Genomic DNA, 23,942 nt, shown 5'->3' with positions numbered 1-23,942 from the left:
TTTCAAACACCCTCCCTTGTGGAGTGTTCCCTCAGCCTCCCCCCACCCTCTCCTTGGGAGTACTCTGGCAGCTGCCCCTGGTCTCTGAGCTGCCCCCTTCCCGCCCCAAAGGGAGATACAGTGGTACCTCTGGTTACGAGCGTTTCAGGTTACGAGTTCCAAGCTCCGCTAACCTGGAAGTAGCTGCTTCTGGTTGCAAACTTTGCCCCAGGATGCGAATGGAAATCATGCGCAGCGGGAGGCCCCATTAACAAAAGCACACCTCAGGATAAGAACGGTTTCACTGTACCCCCTCAGACTGTCCCGCAGGGGCCTGGGAAGCACATATTGGACAGCCCCAGAGGCACCATGGGGAGCTTGTAGCCAGGGCTGCTGCAACAAACAGCTGTGCAAGCCTTTGGGAGGCAGAGAGGTGAGAAGGCATCAGAGGAGGAAGGGAAGAGGGATCATATTCAAGGCATCCCAGGATGCCACGGCACACTGGTTGAAAACCACTTGCCTTAAAGTGTTTTTATTAATTAGTATACCACCCTATACCTTCAGGTATGCTGGCTGAAGACCATAGCAATGGGGAGGCAGTTTGTGCTGTCAGATGCTGCTGGAACCCGTTTCCCATCGCCAGGGGCTTTGGGATGCTTTGCGGGTAGCAATTCATGAAATAAATAGTAACAATAACAACGGTCTTAAGTCTATGAAAGCTTATGCACGAATAAATTTGTTAAGAGGCCACAAGGTTCTATGGTTTTTGCTGCAAATGACTGGCGCAGCTATACCCCTGGAAATGGTTTGATTTTGTGGATTTGTTATTTTTGTTAATCTTTTAATTTGATACTGATTCTGTGCCAAGTTATACATTAAAACGGAAGGGTATGAATAGACAAACACGTGGACTAGAAACTTGTTCCTGAGTTTCATGCAAGGAGACCTTCACCCGCACCACAGCCCTCGCTCCTTCGCATCGTACCCCACCCCCTTTCACCAGCCAAGACAAACGCTCCCCCTGCTCAGCAGCGCGCGCGCACAACAAAGTCAAGCCACACCCCCTCTTTCCCCTCGCCTGGGTTTAGTCGGGGAGTCTCCCCACTACAGTCACGCCCCCTCTTGCCCCTAAAACACGCCCACCCTGCTCTGGCCACACCCACGTCCATAGGATCATGAGGTGCTTCTCTATCGTCAGAGTCCCGCGTCTTTGCCGCCGGGGGCGGGTTGATGTCCTAAGCCACGCCTCCTTCACCGCACAGGCCCCGCCCTGGCACCCGACAAATATTATTAGGCGGCGTCTTCCCAACCTTCATCCGTCGCTGTTTGTTTCCTCGCTTGCTCCCTGCACCCCTCCCGGCGGTCTGCCACGCCCCTTTCGCGGCTGAATCCCCGCCCCTTCGTATAAATAGGCGGCGTCTCTCGAAACGGCTCCTCAGTCGCGGTCCCGCCTTGTTCGACGGCGCTGAAGCCCAGGGGGCAGGGAGAGAGAGCGAGAGAGAAAGAGCGGAATCCGCGGGGCGCTCCCTCCCTCCCTCGCAGTCGCCGGCGCGCTCGCACAAGCCGTGAGGGGAGCCAGACGGGCAGGCGAGCGAAGGACCGGCTGAGTGAGTGAGTGAAGGGAGGAGTTTTCTCGCTTGCTCGCAGGGCGTCGCCGCCGGTCAGTCTCCACGCAGAGCGGGTGGCCGAGCGAAGAGGACAGAGCATGGCGCTCTCGGTGCCGGTCAACGGGGTGAAGGAAGAGGGCGACAAGCAGCCTCTCATCGAGCTCTTCGTCAAGGTAAAAGGTGCTCCTTGGGGGTGGTGTGCTTCCCTCCCCCTGCAGCCTTTATTAAGCAGCCCCCCCTCAGGTAGTGTGTGGTTCATCCCTGCTCCTTATTGAGGGAGTCGACTTGACTCGCCTTACTCCGCATCGCCATGGTATTTCTCATGCACGCTTCTGGGTCCACTCTATTATTATTTAATAATCCCGGGGGACTCTCAAAGCGGCTTACAAAACATTATGGCAGTAGAAGCCGCATGCAAATTTGGTGCCTGGGAACAGAAATAGCGCGAGGTGCCTCGCATGTGTCATTTCTTGCTCTCATCCTTGGTCTTAACCTTCAGCTTCTACATACTCGGCGAAAGAGCCCGTTGAAGATCTCTGAGGCAAGGGAGTGGGGGCTGAGCAGCTGGCTTTTAGTCCCTGGTGGGGGCCGCTCCCTCTCTTTTCCTCGTTGAGGGAGTCGACTTTGCTTTCTGCAATACCCCGCAGCAGTTCTCAATCTCAGCATTTCCCCATGGCGTTCCCTCTCCAGGAGAGGCTGCTGGGCTGTGTCCAGAACTGGAGTTTGGGGAGGGACAGTCTGGTTCTGTGCGTGGGTATTTGGAAATAATTCCCAGTGAACTCAGCGGGACTTAACTTCCAAGGAAGTGTTCCGTGGGTTGAGTATAAGACAAGGAAATTGTGTAAGTAGCAAAACAATGTGTGTTGTATGGACAGGTTCTCCTCGCCCTTCCACACAGTCATCTCTTCCTTTCTGTGCCTTTAAACCTGTTGGCTAGATATAGCTTATTCCATACTTTATTACAGAAATGAATACTCTAGAACTTCATAAATAGCATGGGTACTGATCAGTCTGACACTGACTTCTCATATCCCTCTTTCTCTGTGCACATTCTTCATAAAAATACAATTCTGTCGTGCAATTTGTCAGTTTGGTGATGGGGTCGGAAAGCTTTTCACCTGCAGGTCTTTTGATTTTGTGACATGCTGGAGTCCTTACATGCCAACATTCCTCAGCTAATCCTTAGTTGTCTTCCAGTCTAACCCATATATCCCCTGAAGGTTGTCTATACAGTGGTACCTCTGGTTACGTACTTAATTCGTTCTGGAGGTCCGTACTTAACCTGAAACTGTTCTTAACCTGAAGACCACTTTAGCTAATGGGGCCTCCTGCTGCCGCTGCGGCACGATTTATGTTCTCATTCTGAAGCGCATGTAACCCGAGGTATCACTGTACTTGGTTTGTATATTCAGTCCCCTTTCCTTGTTGGATTTTGGGCACCCTTCGCATCATACATGATGATCTCCAATTTGAAGATCCTATTGTCTTGTTAGCTTTTTCACAGAGGGAGGTCCCGCCCCCCTGCAGCTAGCCCGTCCAGGCACTTCCCTACCTACCTCTTTTCAAAGATTCTGTAGCTGTAGACTTAAAGGTAAAGGTAAAGGTACCCCTGCCCGTACGGGCCAGTCTTGACAGACTCTGGGGTTGTGCGCCCATCTCACTTAAGAGGCCAGGGGCCAGCGCTGTCCGGAGACACTTCCGGGTCACGTGGCCAGCGTGACATCGCTGCTCTGGCGAGCCAGAGCCGCACACGGAAACGCCGTTTTCCTTCCCGCTGGTAAGCGGTCTCTATTTATCTACTTGCACCTGGAGGTGCTTTCGAACTGCTAGGTTGGCAGGCGCTGGGACCGAGCAGCGGGAGCGCACCCCGCCGCAGGGATTCGAACCGCCGACCTTTCGATCGGCAAGTCCTAGGCGCTGAGGCTTTAACCCACAGCGCTACCTGCGTCCCATAGCTGTAGACTTAGGAACCAGCTAAATCACATATGTCATAATCTGCGAACTACTTCTTCCAATTTTTATGATGTATTGATCACAATGTACAGTATTCTGAAAGAGACTCCTGTGTTGCAAAGTTAAGTTATAGATGCGAATCTTCCTTCTTTCCATTCAGTTTCACTCTTCTGTTCATTTCCCTATAACAAATTAATAGTGGACATCTTTTCAGAGAGGATAAAGACTTGTTTCCATAAATAAAAACATAAACATTTCTGGTTTCCAGTAGGGTTGAGAGTACATCAAATGATATATAAAAATGGCCTTTGGGGGAGTGTGCTTTGGTCTCAATCTTGCCTTGTTCGGTTTTACCAGATACTCTGGCCTTAACATGCACTAAAACTTTTTAATTATGAGAAGTGTATTTTTCAAAGCAAGAGCTGTTTCCATGTGCTCCAATAATAAAATCTTCCTGTTTTCTGCATTCTTCCCTGCTTCTGTAATACTCATTCTTAGCTCCCTCTCACTCAGAGCAGAAGTCTTGGGCTGGGAATAAGAGGTGGCAACTTGACTGAATCTGGATGAAGTCATTTTCTTTTGAAATACTACTTCATACAAGCTATGAATAGTCCATTACTCAATTGCTGTTGGAGATAGTGTAAAAAGCGTTTGCTTGATTTCTTGCTTCTACTTCTGCAATGCTGTTTTTTTTTTTGGGGGGGGGGGGAAATAAGGAGCTACATGGGATAATTTTAAAAGGCATGGTTCTTTTTAAATATGAAGACACATATTTTGGAGTTTTGAAAGCTTTTGACTTGTAAACAAGAGCCTTATCGCACAATCAGTTCCACACCCATATTGTCATCGGGGATGTACCAGCCCTGAGGAATCCAGGGACTGGAGGATCACATCTTTTACATCCCTTCTATTGTGGAAAAGTGATAATGTATTGAAAACAGGAATATCCTCTCATTAGCCTTCTTTAACTACATGTCTAGGCTCGTCTCATGACTTTTCAGGGGCTGGGCAATGATTTTTAAAATTTGAATAGAAAGTTGTGAAAGCTTTGATCATACTAGCTAAGAGAAGAGTCAGCTGGAGGAATGAGTGTTCTCATAACTTCCAATAAGCTATGAATTGTCTGAATCTTCTGTCACACATTACCCGGACTGGCCCATATGAAGAATTTGGCAATGACTGTATTCGGATTGATGCAAATCTTAGCTTAAGGTTGGAAATGCATTAGTTTAATGCAGCTGCTTTACTTTTCTCTCTTGCATGAGTGTGGAAACAAGCCAAGAATTCAGTTGACCACAGCTTCCTGGTGCATCTGAACTAGTAACCATGGTTTATATCTTCCAAACAGGCCAGAATAAGGAGCCATGGTTTAAAGTTGGCTTCCATATTTTGGATTGTTGGAAGCCATTGTCCATAGTTCCTGGTTCAGATACATCAGGAAGCTATGGTTAATAGAGGCTTCCTGGTTTCCTTACTTGCATAAGGAGGAGCAAATGGCTATGTCTGGATGCTATGTCTGGACCCAATAGTAGTCATTACATCAGGCTGTAGCAGAGGAGGGAGGAGAAGCGAGTCAGGGCCACTACATCAGTGCAGCTCAGAGACCAGCAGCTTCTGGCACCTGTGTCTCATCTCCTTGAATTAACAAACAGCTGGTCATTAGAACAACTTGTAACTAAGAACATGAAAACAAGCAAATTCAGGTTTCATCCTCCCAATCCATTTTCTCTTTGTGTTGATCATTTCCAGCTTGAATACATTTTAATGGTTTATAAGCTGCTCTGCTAGCCTCTGGCTGAAGAGTAGTATAAAACATTTTTGAAATAAATGAAATTTGTGCATATCTTTGTTTATTAAGCTGAGACATGATTGTTCAAATGTAGCCATTCGAGTGTTCAAAGGAAATTGTTACAAGTGTTCTAAGCCAAGTTCAAGATCAACTTAATTATACATGTATACAATGCATGGATTGAATCTATCCTAAGCAAACAGTTTATTTCATTGGGAATCTGTACTAATACCTATGTTTAAATGCCAGTATCAGTGTGATCGGCACACAAAGAACAGCAGCAGCCAGGCTTAAACTCGGGAATGAACACGTTAAGTAAACCTTGAACAGAATTTATAAAAAGCTGGTCTACAAACCAACTAGATTTTTTTAGTGGATTATATCTCTAGGGGACCAAAACAGATGGAAGTTGCTAGTTTCCAACAAAGTGGTTAAGCATAATCATTGCAATTTCTGTAGTGCCTGTGAAAGAAAAATATTTACACTGGTGCTGGTATAATTCATGGCCTCTTCCTGCTCTAAACCATGTTTGCAAAGCAAACTAGATGCATAGTTGAAATGCAGCATTGCTTATAGCACTTATGTTGGTGGTCTGCGGTAATTAATAACTTAAGTTTGTGCCTTCAGTCAGTGCCTCTGGTCTGCCTGAAGTCCATGTTAACTTGCAGTGCAAATATTTGCATCTTAGTGCTGATTAAACAGAAGCAGTTAATAGATTTCATTCCCTAAGAGCTTCCTAGCAAAAGCGCATGTATAATTGATAAAGCAGGGTTGCTTCCAATGTCTAGCAGGGATATTTAAAACACCTAAATAGAACCTTGTAGAATTAAAGGCTTGCATATAATGAATATGCGGCAAATATTTTCCTGTAGCATGTTGCTGAAAAGCTAAATTCCAGTATTGCCCTTAATAAGCACTGTGCAGCCTGGATGGCTATTGTCCATATTACAACCTTGTGAAGGTAGATCATTCTCTAATCCGGGAGAATACCAAAGGGTCTAATAAATTCTTGGCTGAACAGATTTAAGTGCAAGTCCAAATCACTGTTCACCACATAAAAAAAGATAAAAGAGAGCAATCCTGGGCCCCTCAATAGGCAGGCAGCACAAGTGTCTCTGGGTTGCCCAGGAATAGTATAAATGCAGGAACCTCTGCCTGCTACTGTTCAGGTTCCACCTTCCACACTTGTGAGCTGAAGAGCCTACTCCCCTAATTAAAATTTGAGTATGGTCACTCAAGGCCCTGGGCTTGATGCTTCTCACTCCCAAATATGTGACAACCTGCTTGTGTTTCCTAACCATTTCTCAGTCAGGTAAAGCATTTTTATTATTACAAGATTATGCTTTAGTGAGAGAGCTGCACCTGGCATGAGGACGGTGCCTAATGGGATTATTTTGATGGCAAGCCAGACCTCTTGATAAGATTATCTTCTGACAGCAATGCTAGAAATGAAAACACACTGCTTATTTCCTCTCTTGGTGTTTCTTCCATGATTCTGGGATTTATTGTTATAACAAATGCAATTGGTAATATATTGGAGAATTGGAGAATATATCGTTATGTTGAAGTTCAAAAGAAGATACAATTCATGAAGGATTTGGACCTCAGTGGGCACAGCTGCAAGTAGCTGGCTAGGTCAAGTGCCATTATCCAGACAAGGGGAGAAAATACAGCTCTGTTCTGTCAGTCATGCAGGTACACTTGGTTGGTGTCATTTGGTATTTGGTATTGACATTTCAGCCACACATCAGTATCAGCAGAAACTGTAGGAAAGAACCCAACTTCTCACATACGTCCCAGACATTCATGAAGGCAATGATCTCGTTTTTTGACAGAATTACAACCCTGGTAGATGAAGGGAATGCAGTGGATGTGGCCTACCTTGATTTCAGCAAGGCATTTGACAAGGTGCCCCATGATATTCTTGTAAAGAAGCTGGTAAAATGCGGTCTTGACTATGCTACCACTCAGTGGATTTGTAACTGGCTGACTGACCGAACCCAAAGGGTGCTCATCAATGGTTCCTCTTCATCCTGGAGAAGAGTGACTAGTGGGGTGCCACAGGGTTCTGTCTTGGGCCCGGTCTTATTCAACATCTTTATCAACGACTTGGATGAAGGACTCAAGGGCATCCTGATCAAATTTGCAGATGACACCAAACTGGGAGGGGTGGCTAACACCCCAGAGGACAGGATCACACTTCAAAACGACCTTGACAGATTAGAGAACTGGGCCAAAACAAACAAGATGAATTTTAACAGGGAGAAATGTAAAGTATTGCACTTGGGCAAAAAAAATGAGAGGCACAAATACAAGATGGGTGACACCTGGCTTGAGAGCAGTACATGTGAAAAGGATCTAGGAGTCTTGGTTGACCGCAAACTTGACATGAGCCAACAGTGTGACGCGGCAGTTAAAAAAGCCAACGCAATTCTGGGCTGCATCAATAGGAGTATAGCATCTAGATCAAGGGAAGTAATAGTGCCACTATTGTGGTCACGTCAGACCTCACCTGGAGTACTGTGTCCAGTTCTGGGCACCACAGTTCAAGAAGGACACTGACAAACTGGAACATTTCCAGAGGAGGGCAACCAAAATGGTCAAAGGCCTGGAAACGATGCCTTATGAGGAACGGCTAAGGGAGCTGGGCATGTTTAGCCTGGAGAAGAGGAGGTTAAGGGGTGATGTGATAGCTATGTTCAAATATATAAAAGGATGTCACATAGAGGAGGGAGAAAGGTTGTTTTCTGCTGCTCCAGAGAAGCAGACACGGAGCAATGGATCCAAACTACAAGAAAGAAGATTCCACCTAAACATTAGGAAGAACTTCCTGTCAGTAAGAGCTGTTTGACAGTGGAATTTGCTGCCAAGGAGTGTGGTGGAGTCTCCTTCTTTGGAGGTCTTTAAGCAGAGGCTTGACAACCATATGTCAGGAGTGCTCTGATGGTGTTTCCTGCTTGGCAGGGGGTTGGACTCGATGGCCCTTGTGGTCTCTTCCAACTCTATGATTCTATGAAGGTAGGCAAAAGTGCTGCTCTGTTTTGAAGGAATGTCCAGAGTGCCATATGTGATACTTGTACAAATGTCAGTGGCAGGATTTGTCTATTCGCTCCTGCATAAAGTCTTTATTTTTTGTGGGCATCCCAGATGTGGAGAACCTCTGCAAAGTCACTCATGAGTAGTTTCATTAACTTCCATAAGTCTTAACATACACCTGAGCTATGTAGAAAGGTCTCCTGATTGGTTTGCACACATCTATATGCATATAACTTACTTCTGAAGTATGCAGCCGATAGTACATTATGTTTGTACCAAGCTTCTACAACTGTGATCTTTTTCTGACTCTGTAGATCATGGCTTAAGCACTATTGGCCAAGGTTGGCTTATGCCCTTGCTTTGTCTTGCAGCTGTCAAGGAAAGGGTAAGTTTTGCCAGTGAGTATACATTAGAAGTGGCAGCAAACACAGTTTGGGCAGGCTGGAAACTTACTTGGCTGTTCATCTTATGTGAATTGATGAAAAGTGGAGCACTTGTATAAACTGGCTGGCTCTTCTTTGAAAAGTGAGCAGGAGAGCCCATGGCAACAGCTAATCTTTGTGGGCAGCTTGAGATAGTATTGGTATACTAAATAGTCATAGTTGAGAAGGTACTGTCACCTGAAGTGCCTCAAGTTCCAGGTCAGGACTTCTGGAGGAGGGAGCCAGGCTTTTAAGGTCTGGCTTGGAATTTTTTCACCTTTTGACATCCATTCCTGACTTTGATGGAGGAAAAGCCTATTACGCTTTGCTCACCTGCAGCATCTAAATTAGTCATGACTGAAGCTATTCGTTGTCTGAGTGTCTTCAGCGAACAAGGCTTGGATTTGTGAGGCTCTCTGGTTGCACTTGTTTGGTGTTTATAAAGCAATACATCTAGCAATACAATACTGTCATAGTGAAGTTACCATACAGGAGGTGACTGGAAACAGAATAACATGGCTTGTCCTTATCTCCATAACCCAGTCCTTGCAGAAACAGCAAATACCAGATCCTGTATAAAGCATGTAAATGTTTGAGAAGACTGCCTATTCACAATGGTTTGCATTTTGAGTGCTAAGCTGTAGTTTCCTTTATGAAGAACCTGGTATTAAATTATAAAACCGTATAAGTTATAAGCATGTGACGTCTTATTTCCAGGTTAGCTGAAAGTTGACTTGTAGCTTACGTCTTTCAGTACTCTTGTGTAAGAATTTCTATTTGCAGAGTAGCTGTGTCTAGTCTCTTGCAGGAAAAAAGAACAGCGACTTATGGCACCTTTAAAGACTTAAGCGTTGGAACCCATGGTGTCAAAATCAGTGGAACAGGCTTCTTCCTACATATCAGAACTTCCCCACCCTGTCTTTCCTTGGTGTGCCACCCAAATTCTTCTTGAAGAGTTAGAGGATCCTCTAGAACAGATTTGGATTGAGGAAAGGAAGAGGAAGTTTCAGTGTATGGGGAAAAGTTCCCTCACATAGTTTTGGATACTGTCCCAAGACATCTAATCCATAAACATTTATGCTACAATAAATTTGTTCCTCTTCATTTTGGTGCAATAATTTCAGGTGCTTGTGAAACCTTTTAGTTGCCCTAGTTTGTTCTTGCCAGCCTGAAAATGCAACAAATGACTAAGTTTATTCAAATCAGCCATAAAACTACGTAAGTTTCCTTTAGATAGTAGGTTTTTTGGTGTTTTTGTGTATGATCTGTTTGATATGAGCTGACAGTAGTACTTCAGCAAATTCAAAGAGCTTGTGAAGCTGCGAAGAGTTGCTTTGCTCTTGGTATATCCTGCTTTAGTGTTCCTATTTATAGTAGCTTTGTTAATGCAACTGAGGACTCTGTCATAAGCAATTGTTTTTACAGGGCTTTGAAGATGAAGACAATGTTTTCATAGAAAGGGTTAGTTTACCTTTTGTTTGCGGTGCAAATATATTAGACTTGTGCAAATATATTAGTAAAACAATACAAATGAACAGTATTTAGGTGTATGTCATTAACATATATAACCAGTATAGTTTTGATGAGAGCTGACCTACAGTGGTTTGTTTATCTGGTTTCACAAAATAGTGCCCTGAAGCAGCTTAATAATACGATACAAAATCATGCAGTATCAAATAAAAACTAGACTGCAGCATAAGACAAACTCCAGTAGCTAATGAAAACAATTGCTTACATTTCCATCAAGGAGGGAAAGCCATCTTTAAAAGGAAACCCTGAACCAGGAATGAGGAACCTGCAGCCCTCCAGATGTTGCTGCACTCTAATTCCCAACAGTTCCAGGCAGCACAGCCAGTGGTCAGGAATGATAGGAGCTATGATCCAATAATATCTGGAGGGCCACAGGTTCACCACCCCTAGTTTTAAGCCATCTCCCCAAATGCATGTAAAGAGCTAGCAAGCTTTGGTAAGGAGTCCAGGGCTGTCATGAATAATAATAATAATAATAATAATAATAATAATAATAAATTTTATTTATATCCCGCCCTCCCCAGCCGAAGCCGGGCTCAGGGCGGCTAACAACACTAAAACAGTATGACATTATAAAACATTATAAAAATGAATTAAAATCAAAATTGATGGCAACCATAAACTAAAGCTTTGTAAAGATTGCCAGAGGAGGGGGTCAGGCTGCGCCCTGACCAAATGCCAGGTGGAACAGCTCTGTCTTGCAGGCCCTGCGGAAAGATGTCAAGTCCTGCAGGGCCATTGTCTCTTGTGACAGAGCGTTCCACCAGGTTGGAGCCGCAGCCGAAAAAGCCCTGGCTCTAGTTGAGGCCAGCCTAACCTCTCTGAGGCCTGGGACCCTCAAGGTGTTTTTATTTGAAGATCGTAAGTTCCTCTGTGGGGCATACCAGGAGAGGCGGTCCCGTAGGTACGAGGGCCCTAGGCCGTATAGGGCTTTGAAGGTTAAAACCAGCACCTTAAACCTGATCCTGTACTCCACCGGGAGCCAGTGCAGCTGGTATAGCACCGGATGAATGTGATCTCTAAGCGAAGACCCCGTAAGGAGTCTCGCTGCGGCATTCTGCACCCGCTGGAGTTTCTGGGTCAGTCTCAAGGGCAGCCCCACGTAGAGCGAGTTACAATAATCCAGTCTGGAGGTGACCGTCGTGTGGATCACAGTGGCTAGGTCAGGGCGAGAGAGGTAAGGAGCCAACTGCTTAGCTTGGCGGAGATGAAAAAATGCCGCCTTTGTTATAGCTGCAATCTGCGCCTCCATGGAGAGGGAGGTATCTAAGATTACACCCAAACTCTTAACGGACGGTGCTGGCACTAATTGCACCCCCGCAAGAGATGGGAGTTGCCCCCTCAGTCCCATGTCGTCCCGTCCCAGCCAGAGGACCTCTGTCTTCGAAGGATTTAACTTCAACCGGCTCCCACGTAACCATCCAGCCACAGCCTCCAAGCATCTGATCAGTGTGTCTGGGGCCGAGTCCGGGTGGCCGTCCATCAACAAATAGAGTTGGGTGTCATCAGCATACTGATGGCAGCCCAGCCCAAAACTCCGGACAAGCTGGGCGAGGGGGCGCATAAAGATGTTAAAAAGCATCGGGGAGAGTATTGCACCCTGAGGCACACCACACACCAAGGAGTGGCGGGATGACAATTCCCCCCCAAGCGCCACCCTCTGTCCCCGACCAGAGAGAAACGAGCGCAGCCATTGAAGGACTGTGCCCTGGATCTCCACGTCGGCAAGGCGGTGGTCCAGGAGTTCGTGATCGACCATGTCGAAGGCTGCTGACAGGTCTAGAAGAATCAGCAGCCCCGACCCGCCTCGATCTAGCTGCCTGCGAAGATCATCTGTTAGGGCGACCAGAGCCGTCTCGGTCCCATGACCAGCGCGGAAGCCGGACTGGAATGGATCCAGAGCTGATGTTTCATCCAGAAACCTACCAAGCTGTTCAGCAACCGCTCTCTCAATCACCTTACCCAGGAATGGAAGATTCGAAACCGGGCGGTAATTGGATAGATCTAAGGGATCTAATGATGTTTTCTTTAAGAGCGGGCGCACCACTGCCTCCTTCAGTTCCCCTGGGAATGTCCCGGTGCCAAGGGACAGATTGATGATATCCCCCAGGGGGGCCCGCACCTCTTCTGGACACGCTCTAATCAGCCAGGACGGGCACGGGTCGAGAGGACAGGTGGTGGGCTTTCCAGCTCGGAGGAGTCTGTCTACATCAGCTGGGGATATCCAGTCAAAGTGGTCCAATACTGAACCCGAGGACAGTCGAGGGGCCTCCAGTTCCTTTATTGTATCCAAATTGGCAGGGAGGTCATGGCGGAGCAACAAGACCTTCTCCGCAAAAAAGCTTGCAAATGCCTCACAGCTGTGTGTCAGATTGTTATTTAAATTTGGCTGTCCTTCGAGGGACGTTAAAGACCGAATTATACTAAATAATTGCGCCGGGCGAGAGCTAGCGGATGCAATGGAGGCCGAGAAGTAGGACTTTTTAGCGGCCTTCACTGCCATCTCGTAGGTTTTCATAAAAACCCTATAAGATGTTCTTGAAGCTCCATCACGGGCACCCCGCCATACTCGCTCTAGCCGTCTGAGGTCCCGCTTCATTTTCCGGAGCTCCTCGGTAAACCAGGGAGCCCGGTTTCTGCGGGGTCGCAGAGGGCGCTTAGGTGCGATCTCATTGATGGCTGCCAGGAGCTGGGTATTCCAGGCCTCAACAAGCTCAGTCAATGAGTCGCCAGGGGGAGAAAGGTCCCGCAAGGCTTGACGGAATCTATCAGGGTCCATCAGCCTCTGCGGGCGAGCCCAAATTGGCTCGCCACCCAAGCAGGGTGGGGGTGGAACGTCAATCCTGGCTTTCAGAGCATAGTGATCAGACCATGGCACCTTCATCGAAGGAAACATGATCACATCTATACCGACGCCAAAGATCAAATCCAGCGTGTGGCCTGCTTGATGTGTGGGGCCCGAAACAAACTGGGAGAGCCCTAGTGTCGCCATGGAAGACACCAGGTCCAGAGCCTGTGAGGAGGGAGTGGCATCAGCATGGATGTTGAAGTCCCCCAATACCAATAGGTTAGGGAACTCCAAGGCCCAGCCGGCCACCGCCTCCAGCAGGCCTGACAGGGTGGCTGCTGGTGCGCTAGGTGGCCGGTACACCAGCCAGACAGCCAAGCTCACCTCGGAGCCCCACACTAGGCCAACACATTCAATGCCGGGGATCGATGGCGATGGTAGAGCCCTGAAAGAACAATCTTCCCGGATTAATAACGCCACCCCTCCCCCCCGGCCCACAGTCCGCGACTGGTGAAGGACGGAGAAACCCGGGGGCGCCATCTCTCGTAAGGTAACAGTATCCCCTTCGCGCACCCAGGTCTCAGTCACACATGCCAGGTCAACCCCCTGCGAGGTGAAGAAATCTCGCAGGGTGGCGGTTTTGTTGCCTATAGACCTGGCATTGCACAACACCAGTGACGGAGGTGAGTAATCCTTGCTCACCCTTGCTGAGGTGGAGTATGGGGCCCGTCCCCAAGCCCAAGATGGAGAATGGGCTAGCAGGGGGAAGAGCCCTCCCCACAAACGCACGGCAAAGCGGCAGCAGCGATGTTCCGAGGCCTCCTTGGAGCCTTATATGCTGAGGTGGAGTGTGGGGCCCGCCCCCAGGCCCAAGGTGGAGAATGGGCTTGCAGGGGGAGCGGTCCTCCCCAAGACTCACCGGCAAAGCGGCAGCAGCAGTGTCCCGGGCCTCCTTGGAGTCTTTTATGCTGAGGTGGAGTGTGGGGCCCGCCCCCAAGCCCAAGATGGAGAATGGGCTAGCAGGGGGAAGAGCCCTCCCCACAAACGCACGGCAAAGCGGCAGCAGCAGAAGGCCTTAGATTGAGTAGCCCATAGTGGTGCCTCTGTCAAATCTCAGTGCACAGTAGGGTGCATATAGGAGGATATATCATTTGCTGTATTCATAGTAAGCAGGACTGCAATGGGTTTCAAAGATCAAAGACAGCACTTTGACTTGCCTGGAAACATAGTGGTGTTCTCTCCCATTGAAACCAAAGGAGCTTAAGTGATTAACTTTGGCTGGGTCATGCCCTTACATTACTATGTCAAAATGTCTTGTGAAACTAAATAAACCTTTACACTTTTTGATATGTGCTTATGAGGTTAGAACAGATGCATTTTGATGGCATTTTATTATATTCAGTCTTCATGTTTGTATTTAAATTTTCAAGCTGCTTTTAATAAATGAGGGCTAGAGAACATGAACTTTAAGAGCCCTGTGTGCTACACAGAAATGCAGAGAGGGTGTGTTTGGATTCTGATGGTGCATTTTGTCTATTGTTCCCCAGTCGAATGCCCTGCTCAACCAAAGAGTAACTAGTGAAAACAGCATTACTTCTCATGACTGCAGGCAGTTGGAGCCTAGGGAAAACAAACTTCCTAAGTCGGTGACTTAATTATAATATGTCGTCCAAGTAGACAGTTCTGTTTTTATTGTGGAGCTGCCTCTGTTCAACTGCTGACCTGGAAATGAGTTTCTTAACCCTATGATTGCCCAGGAGAACTTTGTAGTAGTCTCATTAATTGATTGTAAGAAATTACATTGAGTTTCCAATTTCAACCCTAAGCATAAATCAGACTCACAGTTAATTACAACTTTCTGCAGTTCTTCTCCCTAAAGTCATCATTTAATCTTTCCATTGTTGGCTAAACAAAGGGCAAGGAGGTTTCTTTACTCGGAGAAAGGAAGTAGTGGTATGTCCTGGACTTGACATCCATATTAGGCATAAACTAAATATAGGCGTAGAACTCAGGAGTGAAGTCACATCTGTGAATTTTCAAGACTGCAATGAGATCAGCCACAGTTGTTGGATGGCCTTCTGCCTCTTTCCTCTCCTACTTGAATGCTTTTCTCTTGCCATTAATGTCCACTAGTTTGTTGCATACTTTGTGGGTTTATTTTAAATAAACAAAAGTAGTTTAAAATACTGACTTCTGCTAAAAATAAAGATGAGCCAAACATGGCTTTAAAGTGTCTAGAACACTTTTCACTGTACAAAGCTTGACAGTTGTGAAGCTAAATAGGTCAGGTTGATATACTGTCTTGCCAAAGGCACCCAATGAACCTTGTCACTTTGTTGATTTAAGTTTGGGAGTCCTGTGCTGCTGTGTACTGTTAGCTATTTTTCTGGTGCAAGAGAAGTGTCTTTAGAGGCAGAAGTCTTTACCTTCCTTAGTAAAAATCTGACTGTATTCTTTTAGCTTCTAAGGGAAATGGTATGCAGGTTTTTTCTATATATAAAAAACATGAATACACTCATGCTCCTTTTCAAAAGTACTGTTGGCATTCAGATGGGTGCTACTGATAGGTGTTTGTAGCAGTTGCACCAATATATGGGCACATCTGTTGCTGCAGTCCTGATTAACACATCTGCATTTTCTTAGTTTTTCTAAAGTAGTGCTTTGACATAGTGAACTGTTCTGACTAGGCACTGTATCCTAGGCGCAGAACGCACAGTGAATATGAATACTTGAGGCTGTGATGGTTCAAGAGAACTGCCTTTGGGTATCTCAGAATATTTTTTTCTGTACAGAACTTTGCATCTAAACTAATTCATGAAAGGTATACCATACTACAGTGGTACCTCAGGTTATATACGCTTCAGGTTACATATGCTTCAGGTTACAGACCCTGCTAACCCAGAAATAGTGCTTCAGGTTAAGAACTTTGCTTCAGGATGAGAACAGAAATTGTGCTCCAGCTGCGCAGCGGCAGCAGGAGGCCCCGTTAGCTAAAGTGGTGCTTCAGGTTAAGAACAGTTTCAGGTTAAGAATGGACCTCTGGAACGAATTAAGTACTTAACCCAAGGTTAAGTATTCTGTATTAGGTAAAACACATGAAATAACTAAAACTCAATGCCTTAAATGTTTTAAGACTACATTTTACTTGTCTTTTTTCCTACCACCCATATTGATTCCAGGGATAGCATACTACTCACAAAAGAATTAAATACAATAGGCAGACATCAGTAAAATGATAATTAAAAGTGTTACGCTGAAACTGAGTTCAGATTTTCTCTGCCAGTTTCTCCCTAGATAGCTGCTGGATGAAATCCTTTATTTTTATAGCTCATCCCTCCAAAGTCATGGGAAATGTTTCTGTTATCTGGTGGAAGTCACTTTCTTAAGTTGCTAATTTTAATTTAGCTCTGATTTTTGTCCTGTCTTCACCAAGGGTGAACTAATGATAACATGCTGGACCTCATAACAACCAGTTTGTCTTTAAAGGTTCAAACTAGATACTGTAATGGCATTATGTTACTGCCAGTTTTATTTTCAATTCTTTTCCTAATGATCTCTAGCATGGAATTTGCCTTTTTCACAACTGCCACACACTGGGTTGACATCTTCATCGAGATGTCTGCTTAAAACATAAAAGACTCCTGTTGAAACTAATTTTCAGTCTAAAGTTGGTTTTTGTTGAAATTCTGTATACCCACATACTTACATTTTCATGAGTTTGCAGTAAATTAATAATGTATTGTCATGTCTAGCTTTGGCCTAAGCAAATGACTCTCCCAAGAGCCGTAAACCAGATTGATCTGCTTATAGGTTCCGTAATAGTTTAGCATTCTAAATTATTCTTTGTTCATATAAAAAGATTGTAGAAGACCTTCACAAAAGATGTTCTGATATTAAGAAAGCTACAAGGCTGTATGAATAATTGGCTGTATTAATAATTCCCCCTCCCCAATGCCCAGTGGTTCAGGGTAGTGGGAGGAAATTTTCCTTCTCTTCCAATATGGAATTGTAAGCTTCTCTTGCATTTGCAGTGAGTACTTGGAGGGGAGGGGGTTGTGCTACTGCCAAAGCACATACTGTACTGTGCTAACTAGCTCAAAGGAGCAAAGTTCTTGGACAATAGCTCTTCAGAGCCCTTGGTAATGTGTAACATTGAATCCAAAGTAGCTCTTAAATATAAAGCAAATTTGACAGCAGACAACCATTTTGGCAATTTCATAATTTTCCACTTGGAACACTGCAGTGTTTGAACTTGAGCTTGATAACATAAAAGGAGTCTAGACAACTGTTTCATTATACTGCAGAAATGTAGCTCTTCATGGCAGTCAAAAGCCAGATATACTCTGAGGCATTGTGGGACTTCTGCAATGGTGGTAGACTGTGCTGTTGCCATTTAGGTAGGATTATGGAGCGTTGATACTCATAACCACCTTGTGAGCTACTTTAGACGTGAAAGGTATTTGCTAAAGGCCATTCAGTAAGCTTCAAGGCTGAGCTGGAAATATGAGCTCAGGTCCCCACCAACAAACAGGACTCTGGGTACATCCTGGATGCATGTACCTAGGATGAAGCTTACTATAAGCATTTTTATATCACTTAGTAAAAAATGGTTTCCAGAGTGCCCCACAAAGAGAAACTATAAAACATTCCCTGCTCTCAGGCTTGCAGCCACGATGCAGAAGGAAAAGGGATTGCGAGTGAGGAGGGGAAAAGCAAGCTCAGGCACTTGTTCTTAGTCAAAGCTCTAGTAAGGACTAGGTGGAATGTAAACAGTTCAAAGGAGAAGAAGAGCCAGAAGTTGCTGGGGTCTCAGCAGAGCTGATGGTTGTAGTAACCACCCCTGCAAATTACTGCATCATACCTATTATCTAGTGTATTTAGTAAACATTGTTAACCTGTTCTGTCGATAAAGCTTTGGGGCTTCTATGAAGTGGTGTTCAGTGTTAAACTACTTATTATCTAGCCTGTGCATAGCACTTCAGATGTTGTCAAAGTGAAGTTTTAGAAGTGTTACTGTAGAATTTAGATTGTAATATTGTAGGTATACTCCCCCTAGCTCCCTTTTGATACAGGATATCATACAAAATTGAGCCCAAACACCAGTTGAAATGGATCTAAAAAAACCAGTTTCATCTCAGTGTGTGGAGCTGGCTTGAACCCACCCACCCAATAACCTTTCCCAGGAAAGGGACATTAGTGACTGGTATGATTGTCAGATATTCCAGATCCATGGAGGATTTCTGAAGGAGAAGTCTTCCCACTGCCTCTTTCAGTGCCCTTTCCAATGAGGCATTAATAATCTCTCTGGCCCAACTGTTTATTCCCTTCCTGCTTAATTTTACCAGTCATGAGGGCAAAGGGCAAGAATGCAAGGGGTTTCCTGCATGTATTCAGGTACCTTGTTGATATCCTTAAAATGTACTAGCTGATACTAATTTAACAATACTGGATCAGAAAGTACTTTCTTGTTGACGGCTGTACTATTCATGGTTTTGCTTCTATAGGTTAATTTATTCTCCTAAGTTGCTTTGAGACTTTTTTGGGGGTAGAAAGTGATGGATTATGTAATAATATAAATATATTTTATTTTACATACTTTTGTTTTTAGAGAAATTCAGAACAGCAGTGGCTCATAAAAGAGGGTGCGGCAGTGCTGCATTTGAGTTGTGGTTGAAGCAAGGTGAGGTCAGAGGGCCTCAGGGTTGGCACCTGTGCTGGGAGGATGCAATAAGCCTCCTTCGTGAGCCACAAGCAAGCTTTTAAATAAATAAATAAATAAATAAATAAATAAATAAATAGCTAGCTGATTTTCTCTTGAGACATAATGCCAGATGTTGAAGAATCTCTGTCCAGGAAGGCTCTTGTTGGTTTTTGTAGGGCTGTTAGTTGTGCACTATAGGAGAGCTAGCTGTCTTTCCTAAAGAGTGTTTCCACTGCATTTAACATTTCCCCCCCAGTAATTGTATTTCTGTCATGAAAGTGCACTCCATACAACAAGTCTAGGGCAGCCACGAGTGCTCATCAGAATCTTCCACCAACCTAATGAATTTAAATAAAGATAATATGGTGCAAAATATCTCAGCAGTTTTGTATATTTCCCTCTACCAAGAATACAAGCAGATATAGCCTCATTCCCCCTCCCCCCCGACTGGAAATGCTAGCTTGGTATAGCGTAATAGTTTTGAGAGCAGTATCACACAGCTGGGAGTAAAGGACTACTTCCTGCAAATGTTATTTTAATAGATATCCCTTCTATCTGAAATGTGTGCCATAAACATATAGCTGATTGTGTATACACCAAATATATATTTTTAAAGAGCTAAGGGAGAAACTGGGGCTCAGTTCTTTCATGTAGATGCATGTAACATTACCCAATAGCTCTTTTTAAAACAGGAAAAGCCACTTCCAGAGGAGTGGCAGGAGGAGGGTTCGCTTTCTTTGTCCTCTTTCCTCCCATCCCCATTCCAAATGTCACTTCTCATCCCCTGTGGCTTTTTGAAAATGTGGGTCCCAATTGCCTCCATATAAATGACCTTTCATGTTGCTGTTCTTTTTAACGGGTTGTTTGTGTGCCTGTGTGCAGTGTCTACTTGGGTCTTGATACACAGGTTGATTTGGCCAAGCAGTATGTTAGATGTATGATATTGTGTGTCTATTGCTGTAAGTTCTCTTTTCATAATGTGGATAAATGGTAACTCTTCAATGAGATGAATTTGCACAGAGCTGAACCTTGGCAGGCAATCTTTCTGATGTTGTAAAGTATCCATGCAGCTTGCCATCTGTTTCGCTATAAGGGCTGGACCTCTGTTCTTCTAACCTTCAGCTTCCATCTTTCACATTTCAGCAGAGTTCTTGGATGCTTTCAGGAGTATTGACCTCATCTGTCATGAACTTGCACTTTTGTCCTTTTAAAGGGTCTATTGACTCTTTGACTGTTTGGAAGAAATGAGATAGATGGAAGCAATTAGTCTCTTGAAAGCTTGGTGTGACACACTGGCTGCAGAACTGAATAGTGGAACTTGGCACCATCAATAGGTTTTGACAATCTAAAAATCCATGGTATGAACAAGTGGCAAGAAGTGCATACTAATGATCAAGAATAGGCGTAGGATTGAAACTTAATAGACCGAAGTTGCTGCAGTCTTATCTAGTGAATTTTACTTCTGTTTATTTGTATTTGAGTATAGGGCATGACTAAGGTAACTGAGCAAATGAGCTCTCTGCTCCACTACCTCATTTGCTTTCACAGTAAGAGGAAAATCTCTTCCATTGCTCTGCAGTGATAATAATTTGTAAAAGTTAAGAGAAAATGCACCAGTCAAAGAGTAAAAAGATTTCTTGTACTTCATGAATTATCAGGCATATATATGAAACATGCATTACTTTATTACCTGCTTTAAAGCAGGAGCAGAGGGCTGCATGAGACCAGCCCCTGGATAAGTTGCAGTGTTTCTGCCTTACATGGCTAGTGCTCTGTTTGAAACCCTTGATCCCTTTGTGGGATGTGGAGATGATGTTGGCCACAGACACAACCACGCATTGGCATCCTGTTCTACTGAATACAGCCAAACTGGCTCCCTGTTTTGCCAGTGTTGCTTGTCTCCAGTGATTGTGTGACTGGAAGACAGATTGTACAACCCCTTTTTCTCATTCCCTGCACCCCAAAAAAGCCTCTCCAGGCCTGTGTTGCATGGGCTCCTGAAGCTGGGTGGAATAAACCTGTGCAAGCTTTATGCTAAGTCACAGTGCCATGATTTGATGCCACCAGTTAGGAGACATAAATTATAAAATCTAGCACTGGCTTTGCTAATCATATGTCCTGATGGGTTGGTTGCTGAATAGAAAATATTAAAATTGCCAGATATCTTCTTCAGTGTGGGTGAGACGCAGTACTTGAGAAATGCTTTCCACCCTTTTGTCAAATGCCTTGGCACGATTACCCTGCCTTATCAGAAATGCTAAATATTTTATTCTTGTTAAGGCATAATTTCATGGCATTCACATTCTTGGTGAGCTAGCATTTGGAAGTGAAGTGGGTTTTTGATTAGGAAATTCAGGAAATTTCTTCCTGTGTTGAACAAATTTTCCCTGTGATTCTATTTTGTCTCCTTGATGAAGTTGGGAATGCAGAAGAGTTTCTATGGTAGGGTTTAACTCAGCTAGTTAACTGAGCTTTGCAGTTTTGTACAATGTAGAATCTTTGAGCTTTCATCACAGCATAAAAGGCAAGACCCTGGCACAAGGTGGAGGGACCCTCATGGCAACCTATTTTATTAAATCATCTCTTATTTACAAAAGGTTTAAAATGACTAATAAAGAAAAAACAACATATATGTTGATCTTTAAAATGTACCGTATTTTTCGCCACATAGGACGCACCGGCCCATATGGCGCACCTAGTTTTTTTTTGGGGGGGGGAATTGTTTCCCCCCCAGGCGCGGGGCTGGGGCAGGGGAAGCCCGAGCTTCCCTGGACCCCAGCCCCCAGAACAGACAGCTCTCTGCAAGCCATGGGAGCCCAGCGCAGGCTCCTACGGCTTGTGGAGAGCTGAGCTCAGCGCGCCCAGGCTTCGGCATGCAGGCAACTCTCCGCAAGCCGTGGGAGCCCAGCGCTGGGCTCCCACCGCTTGCGGAGAGCTGCGCAAAGCCTGGAGAGTCCGAGAGCGATGGCGAAGTTGCGCGCAGCTTTGCCATCGCTCTCAGAGCTTGCGGGGCTGAGGGCGGGGGAAGCCGGAGCTTCCCCCGACCTCAGCCCCCAGAACGGGTCCCAGAGCGATGGCAAAGTTGCACACAGCTTCGCCATCGCTCTCGGAGCTTGCGGGGCTGGGGGGATAGCTTCCTGAAGCTTGGAGAGCGAGAGGGGTCCGTGCACACCGACCCCTCTCGCTCTCCAGGCTTCAGCGAAAGCCTGCATTCGCCCCATAGGACGCACACACATTTCCCCTTCATTTTTGGAGGGGAAAAAGTGCGTCCTATAGGGCGAAAAATACGGTAATAACCATAAGAACAGCAGAAAAAAACAGTAAAAGTTCACTAAACTCACTAATATCAGAGACCTTCCAGTGATGGCAGTGTTAATATGCTTGCTACACATGATTGCTTGCAAAGTTTCATACTTTTTAAAGTCTCACGTTGCACATCTTAAAAGCAAACACCTAGTGTTAGCGAATTCCCCCACCAATACTCAAGGGTTGTAACGTAGGCTGGGAGAAAATGAGCCGTCATAGATGGTGAGGAATTTGAACTTGACAGTTGCATCTAATTCAGTGTTTTTTCTACCCATTCAAAACCTTCAATAACTTTAAAGCCCTATACAGCTCAGGACCATAAGTACGTCAAGGACTGCCTCTCTCCATATTGAACCTACTTGGACAGTGTGATCTTTAGCAGAGGCCCTTCTCTCACCTAGTCAAAGCTTGGAGAAAAAGGGTCTCTTTGCTTTATCTGTGCATGCCAATAGGAAACAGGCCCCATTGTCTGTGTGCAGTCAAGCCCTGCCCATCAGCTGGCATCAGAGGTGATGGACAGGTTGGCGTGGTTGGGTGGAAAATAGCCTCATGAGCCAAATTGGACCCCCTGGCAGGCCAAGGTTGGCCTGTGGGCCACAGGTTCTCTACTTCTGATTTAAAACATTTATATCCCATCCTTTAGCAAAAAAAGTATCTCGGTGACGTTCTTTGCTTGTTCCTGCTTTTAATGGGAGCATCTGGGGTGAAGATTGCCTGCTGCTTTTCATATCAGTGACTGCACAGCACATCAGTCTTTGTGCTTTCATAATATTGAGAAGCTTCCAGTTCCTGTGCAGGGGGGTTCACCATCTAGGACAATATGAATATGAAGTGGGAGAATCAAAATGAGGGTGAGGAAGGTTTTAATGGAAAGTCAATGCAGAAAATGTGAGGCTGTGTTGGACCCAGAATACATTGCTGACCCCTACTTATTAGCTCCTGCTGCAAACCAGTGTGCAGCAAGAACTTCTACTGCTCTAGATTTCCCCCATTGATAGTTCAGTTCTAAAGGGTCACAAGGGTATCTTTAAAATTCCCCAACCCATTGTGGGAGCTATTTTTCCATATGTAGCTCCTGTGTATAACTGGTAGAAAATCTATGTGATCTATCCATTAACATAGGTGGCGTCCAGTTGCAGAGGTCTCCCCCACCTCCCACCGAAGCCACATTTTGCTTATGGAGATATCATTTTCATTATTATTACACAAGTATTATTAGTGCTTTCTTTTAGGGGGTTACTCAAAGGTACGCCGTACTGGGACCTGTTGTTGTTGTTGTTGTTGTTGTTGTTAAAAAGTGTGACACTGACTGTAACAACTTTATGGTGAGTACCGGCACCTCCTCTTCTTTTTAAAAAAACAACAGATTAATTAATTAAATTTATATACCACCCTTCATCAAAAGATCTCAGGGCAGTTTATCCTCTTCTGCTCAATGAATTGAACTGGAGTCAAGCACATGTCACTGTGGTTGCTGCTGAAATCATTTGCTTGGCCTGTGTTGTCTTAGTAACACATGGAACCTCTACTTCTGTACTAAACCATGTGAGGAGGGGGTGGTGAACACGTGGAAGCAGCAGGACTCCCAAGTTTGAACAGAGATTTCCCAGGAAGTCTTCAGATATGCCCCATTTTCTTTTTATTGTCCACAGTAGGAAAGACTTCTGTTTTACTTCTTACTGTTGTGTTTTAAGTGCAATATGAAATGGAGAAGGTGACTTTAATGTAAAACTACAGTGAGCTGTATAAATGTGCATAAATACAACCCACTTCATTACTCTGCAAGCATAAAACACTCTGGAAAATGGGACTATTAACATTATTGTCTCAG

General features: G+C 45.0%; 1 protein-coding gene across 1 annotated transcript in view; it reads left to right on the top strand.

Annotated features, from left to right (window-relative positions):
* The first annotated feature begins 1,406 nt into the window (after nucleotides 1-1,406).
* Nucleotides 1,407-23,942, top strand: part of CLIC4 (chloride intracellular channel 4) — a 52,038-nt gene continuing 29,502 nt past the window's right edge. The window contains exon 1 of the mRNA XM_079987808.1: nucleotides 1,407-1,759. Within this exon, the coding sequence (XP_079843934.1) occupies nucleotides 1,685-1,759 (75 nt within the window). The 5' untranslated portion in view covers nucleotides 1,407-1,684. The remainder of the gene's footprint in view (nucleotides 1,760-23,942) is intronic.

Source organism: Podarcis cretensis (assembly GCF_951804945.1).
Source record: "Podarcis cretensis genome assembly, chromosome: 8".
Classification (NCBI taxonomy): Eukaryota; Metazoa; Chordata; class Lepidosauria; order Squamata; family Lacertidae; genus Podarcis; species Podarcis cretensis.
The sequence above is the reverse complement of the archived record's forward strand: the minus strand, read 5'-3'. Positions and strand labels throughout refer to the sequence as shown.